Source organism: Ananas comosus, unplaced genomic scaffold (assembly GCF_001540865.1).
Source record: "Ananas comosus cultivar F153 unplaced genomic scaffold, ASM154086v1, whole genome shotgun sequence".
Lineage (NCBI taxonomy): Eukaryota > Viridiplantae > Streptophyta > Magnoliopsida > Poales > Bromeliaceae > Ananas > Ananas comosus.
This window is the reverse complement of record NW_017891014.1, coordinates 7,937-14,670: the sequence shown is the minus strand read 5'-3', so window position 1 is coordinate 14,670 and position 6,734 is coordinate 7,937. Positions and strand designations below refer to the sequence as shown.

General features: G+C 39.4%; 1 protein-coding gene across 1 annotated transcript; it reads right to left on the bottom strand.

Annotated features, from left to right (window-relative positions):
• On the bottom strand, positions 1–6,502 carry LOC109704541 (disease resistance protein RGA2-like; the record flags this gene model as incomplete). Its single annotated transcript, XM_020225286.1, is given in 2 exon segments — positions 1–756; positions 2,869–6,502. A coding segment is annotated over 1 exon segment (3,551 nt), but the record flags the coding sequence as incomplete, so codon positions are not given.
• Between the last annotated feature and the right edge of the window lie 232 nt (positions 6,503–6,734).

The window sequence follows — 6,734 nt, the reverse complement described above, 5'->3', positions numbered from 1 at the left end:
TTTTCCTTACTAATACAAATTGTCCTGTATATTTTTATACGAGCAAGATTAACTTGCTGGAAGCAATTTTCTTTTTTCCCACAACAGTAAACAATACGACAGACATCAAATTACAGCTCACCAGGTAAGAACGACAATTACCGAAGAACAAGCGAATGCATTATATTATCTTCTTACACGATTAACTAACAAATGAAAATTAAAGGGATATCTTCCAAAGCAGTACGTGTTTTTCTCTTGGAGACGGACGATCAATCAGATTTTGGTCGGATAGGTGGTGCAGCAAAGCATCGCTGAAGACGCACTTTCCAGAAATCTTTGACAAAGTGGAATTGAAGGAAGTTTCAATCAATAAATGTTTTTCCAATGGAGAAAGATTCTTTGGAATGGGACTCTTTTTTTCCGAGGCGCTGCCTCACTTCTTGATGCCAAATTCATTTGCCGAATGAATGAAACGGATAGTGAGCTACCTCTCTCAAAAAAAAAAATAAATAAATAAATACAAATGAAAATAAAGGAGAAACTACACATGATCACATGGAGTAAGTTGGAGAACCTGCAATGTTAAAAGAAACCCTACAAGGATCCACATCGAATGCCAAAAGAAATAACTGCATAGAAAACAAAAGTGACTCGTACACTCTATACTCAAATTTGTTTTGAAGAAAAGCCAACACCAGTCCTTCGTTATGCTAATTGTCACCCTTGATGTATTCCGTTCGTCGAAAATAACCCGCCTTGACAAAGAAGTTTCACCTACAATTTATAAAAAAAAAAAAAAAAAAGAAGATTAATTGGTGCCTTGCAATATAATTCAAACAAAAGAACAAAAATCAAACAGCATAACAGATTGGAAGCGCAAAAGATTCTTTCCACAAAGAGTTCAGGGATCTTTATTACATTTGAGACATTACTTTTTTTAAAAACGAAATTTGACATACTCAGTCACCATGCTACAAACTTTCATGGAAGATTGAAGTCCAGTGGAACAGCATTTCCAAATTATGCCGTGCATTTCCAAAATATACGAAACTAGTTTGAAATATACAAAATCCTAGACATTCACGTCATATATTGCTTAATAAAAGGTACTTTGTACAAAAAATAAAATAGAAGTATTACATAATCAAGGATGTTCGTAGAAGAGCACAAAAAGCAGTAATCATGAATGAGGTTTATCATCGCAGTTCCAGAAAATGCAATCTGACAACAAATACAGTAATATAATTTGACAGGATAACACAACATTTAATGTAGTTGGATGTGTGAGACGAGTGAAACATTATATAAATGAAGAGTGGTGTCAGACAGCACAGAAAGTCTTTCACCAAGAGACAATAAAGTTTAGTTAAATAAATTGTTTTTCACCAAGAGGTATTTTGTACAAGAAACTGATCCTTTTGAAAGATATATAAGAAAGGCTGATTTTTGTAGAGGCATATATGCAAATAAACAGAGTTTGTCAAGCACATATATGAAAATTGTAATTATTCAACTGTACATAAGTAAATAGATAATTATGTAGGGTTATACATATGCAGCATCTCATATAGTCAAGCATGCCAAGCACATTAAGACAAAAATTTTCAAGTTGACACTCAGATTTCACAAAAATTGGCAAACATTAATCTTCAATTTGTTCTCTTCAGAGAAAAGAAAAGATATACACCCATCTCCTCACAAACATCCTGAAGGGAAAGCTTAAGTGCATTGCACCACAGGAGGCATGTCATACTTCCATAAGGCACGCTCAATATCAGATGGGTCCACAATTGCCATCTCCAAACAGACAAGGAGAACAGGAGAATAAATTGTTTGTCATGACAAAAGAAAAACAGAGAGAAGTTATGTGGCATGGATTTCATTGAGATGAATATTGCTAATTTCCGTGCTTGGATAAAATTATGGTTTGCCAAGAATCAAAGTCTTTCGAGCAGAGGTTGATCACATCCAACTGTGTTCAAAATTCAAGGTCAATAGAATTGATTATCAATATAGGCATTCAGTATCAAGCTTGGCTAACAAAAAGTAAAATTTGAAGTGACCCAGGTTTCTAGTCGAGACACAATTAATCCCACTTGGTAGATAACTAGAAAGAAAGCACTAATACTTCAAATCTTATAAAGTCAAGCTTGGTCAACCTCCAGGCCTGCTAAACTTGGATTTTGGTTACTTGGGCATGGTGCAGTTATCATGATTGGTTCATTTCGTACCAGACTGACTACACTGAGCCAAATATGCCGCAGACTTGAATCATTTGGCCATTCTACTTGTGATGTATTATTTCTTTTAAACCAACTGATCCATCTTATGTAGCATTTTGTAATTTGTAGCAGTCGGAAATTATTGGAAGGTTGCTTAAATAAAGGTGTTTCAGTTTATTTAGTAATATCAGATATATCATCCTTTCTGACATATGCCAATTCTTCTTCCTATTAAAAGGAAGCTTGAGCCAATTCTCCACCTCAATCATAATTTTATCTCTTTGCTCGTTTAGATTTTTTTTTTTTTTTGAGAGAAAGCATCTCAATCATAAATCAAGCAAAACATAAGCCAACAGAAGAAGATGTATGTTTCTCATCCCTCGCTTCCATCTGTGAGTCGTAAAGAGTTGCTTTTAACAACATCACGACCTAGGATCAGATTTAACAATTTAGGACAAGAAAAACATTCTAAGAGGAGAAAAAACATCATTGCATCCCCTATATTTGATGCTTAATTAAAGATCACAGAAAACAGTAAGCATGATCAAAATTTATCAGTGTGATCCCAGATAATAGGACCTATCACACAGATAATAGGACCTCTTATCAGCTAAGTTAATAAAATTGATAAGTTGGATGTGACAGATGAGGAACGAAACATTACCTCCATGAATGATGGTGTAAGACGTACCCATTCTGAAATTCATCAGGAAACGATGCTTTTCCCTTCGCTCCATCAACAACAGATCAATCGTCAAAGCATAAGTCTTTTAAAGAGGTAGGCAAGTTCGCCTTCTGCGGCAAGATGATATGAGGACAATTACAAATCCTCAACTTTTCTAGGGAGGTCAGGCTACATAACCAACTTGGCAGCGACTTGAGATTGGCACAACTCTCAAAAGATAATACCCGGAGTGTTTTGAGAATTTGCGGCCATTCCTCATCCTCTCCAACAAACATCACAAATTCACAAGATTCCCAGATTGCAAGATTTAAGGAATGATTTAAGGAAGAGGAAAATAAATTTCGCAGAGACGGAAGTTGAAGAAGGGCAGTGTTGTCAATGGTCAGCTGAAGCAGTAGCATATCCTTCTGCTGCTCTTCCGTGTCAGAGAATGACTCTGATTCAGCGAGATGAGGACACTTCAGAATAGTCAACTCTTGCAAAGACGTGAGAGCCTCTAATCCACTTAAAGACCTCAGCTTTGGACATTCGCTAATATATAAGCACTTGAGAGCTCTCAGATGATGGAACACTTGCCCAGTGAGGGATTCTATGTGTGGACAGCAGCATATGTTTAAGTACATGAGATCACTTAGGTACTGTAGGCAGCCGGGAAGTGATTTGCCAAGATAACCACATGAATCTAGAGTCAATCTTTTGATAGAGGATGGTAAGACCATTTTCTCTGGGCGAGGAAGGTTGGGGCAGTCTATTATATCCAAGAACTCGAGAAAGACAAAGTCCCCAAAACTTTCCACTGGCAGAGAAACTAGCTTCGTACAATGTTCAATGCATATTGATTTTACAGCCGGTAGGTGGTGAGGTGACAACTGTGCAAGAGTTTCAAGTTTTGGGCACCGCCGAATGGATAACATAGAGAGGGATGACATCATGCCTTTGTTGCACTGCTGTCCACTTATGCACTTGTCGGTTGAACCTTCATCCCACAGTATGGGAAGTGAGCGCAAGCCCACATTTACCAACTCTAACACTCCAAGGGAAGGTGGGAGGCAAGATAAATTCAAAAGATTGGGGCAATGTTGAATAGCGAGTTTAACCAAGCAAGGCAACTTCTGTGTACATAGCCAACTGGGAGCTAGCATACCTCTATAGCATCTGATTTCCAGCTCTTTCAGTTTCGAATGTGGCCGGAGAGCCTCAAGCACCTTCTCATCCATAGCAAAGTAGCTGCTGCATCTTGAGCTAGCACTTCTACTAAGAGACCATTCAAGGACCAACTCGTTGAGGTACTCCTTGTTCTCCAACTTAGCCTGGTAAGCATCTCCCACACTCTCAACATTTTCAAGATTTTTGACTGTCAGACTTTGATGAAGCTGCGTCAAATCCCCTAATTCTCCAACACCATGCCCATCCTTTTTTAGGACTTCAAAACATCGCAACTCTTGAAGAGAGGTCAGCTTCCCAATCTCAGTTACCATTGAAAACATATTTGATTCAATATCAATATGCCGCAAGCTGATCAAATTGGTAAAACCTTCAGGAAAACTCTCAAATCTGCATCCCTTTATGAACAAAAACTGCATATTATGAAGGTCACAAAATGACTCAGGTAACCTTCCAAGACCAGTATAAGATATGTCAAGGTACCGGAGCTGCTTTAAATTGCCTATACTATCAGGTAGCTCTTCAATCTCGCAAGTGTTTAGATCCAACAATTGAATATTTGTGAGCTGTTGAAACCAGCAATTGATTATGGACCTCAAATCAAGTTCAATATTCTTCATTATCGTAAGTGAAAGCAACTTATTATAGCTGCCTATGCCTACTAACTTTCCCGGTTCGAGGTTTTTGGTACATATTGATAGATGGCGAACAGTAGAAGGGATACTTTGCTGAAATGTACTATCTTCTATCCTGACACATTCGTTTATTGAAACAGATTCTGCCAGATCATGCATCACACTATGGATTACATAATATTGATGGTTCAACTGAGATTGTTCAAAGAAGGACCTACTTGTCAAGTCCTGAAAGTAGATCATTGCCACATCTTCCATTCGCATGTTTCCTTGAGGTGCAATGAAGCCCAGAGCTATCCAACTAAAGACTAGATCATCTTGTCTGAATATGTAATCCTTGGGAAAGACTGAGCAAAATGAAAAGCATCGTTGCAGACATTCTGGCAGATATTCATAGCTCAATTGGAGGACTGGCAGAATGTCATATCTGTCATATCCCTCATGTGATAGTACCCCAATATGATTGTTGATTGTTCTCCAGAGTCCAGCATCCATCTTCGAGCTCAAAAGGCCCCCGATAAGTTTTGCTGCTAATGGAGATCCCTGTAACTTGGCGGCAACCCTCCTACCAATGTCCTCCAACTCCGGATGGACTTCTGACTTTATAAGATCAGATGCTTGCGATATGATATCATATGTCAAACCTACCAGAAAGATTGGACATGATGTATCCAGTTGGTTAGCAATCTCTAGAGACCGAGCAGTCACAAAAATTATGCTTCCTTGAAGCCCATGATTCAGCGGCACATAGAGCTTCCTCCATTCGCTACTATCTTTAATCCACACATCATCAAGGACCAAAATAAATCTTCTTGACATCACCTTATCCTTTAGGATCAATTGAAGAGAGTCCAAATCAGTGAGGATGGATTCTTTCTCCTCAGTACCAGACTCTATTATTTCTTTGATCAGCTGTTTCACATCAAAGGGCTCAGAAGCACAAACCCAATTTTTCAGCTCAAAATGCTTCTGCACCCTCGGATCATTGTACACAAGCTTAGCCAAAGCAGTCTTTCCCACCCCTCCATTGCCGACTATAGACAGAACGGAAAAGTTGGATTTGCTAGATCCAGATCCATCAGCACTCCTCAGCAGCACTTGTATTAGAGACTCCTTCTCTTCGTTGCCAAACACTTGAGGCTTAATCGAGGAGAAGATCTTGCCTGCTTCCACCAACAGCAGCTTGTCCTGTCTCTCAGGGAGATCATCTTCCAAGTGATTGATGATCTCCCGCAATTCATCAGAAATGGCATCCAACCTCATCCAAAATTTCCTCAGTTTAGACCTGATTGGGTTGGCATCAAAAGAAAGAGAAGAAAGAGAAGAGGACTGCAAGTCGCTTGCCTCGTCTTTTACCATCTCTTGCTGCAGGACTTCATAGTCGAGCTCGTCGAGCAAGTCTTTGGCATCGTAGGCTGCGGCTTCGAGTTGAGCCAGCGGCCCCAGCGGCCCCAGCAGCTCCTCGGCGTTGGTCTGCCTTCGATCGGCGAGACGAAGCACGGCTTGCGCCTTGCGCAGAGAGACACCCAATTGCGTGAGATCATCCTGAAAGTCGGGAAGCTGGCTGTACTGGGGGATAAAGGAGCCGACCCTGTTGGCCAAGACATCGAGGATGCCCCAGCAGTGGCTTATAGAAAGAGCGGAAAGCCCTTCTTCGTCCTCGTCGTCTTCCACTTCGCCAGGCTCATTCTCGACCCATGTGTTAGGCTTGTCTTTCTCCTCGGGTTCTTTCTTCTTTGGTCGTTTCATCTCGGCTCGTTGCTTCAGAGGCTTCGCCTCGGATTCTTCACTTCCTTCGTCTTTTGCCTTCCTGTCATCATGCAAATCCACAACAATAATTACCTTCCGCGATCTTACTTTTTTGAAGATACTAGCCAACTCACGTGTAAGAAGCTTGAAGAATTTATAAAGTGTATTTATTTTTATAAATCAAATTATTTAAATAATATAATTTAGATTTACAATTTGAATATAGAATTTTAATTAGAGTATTAATTTTAAATTTAGTAATACATTTAGTCAAGACTTGTACTTATATTTTTATTA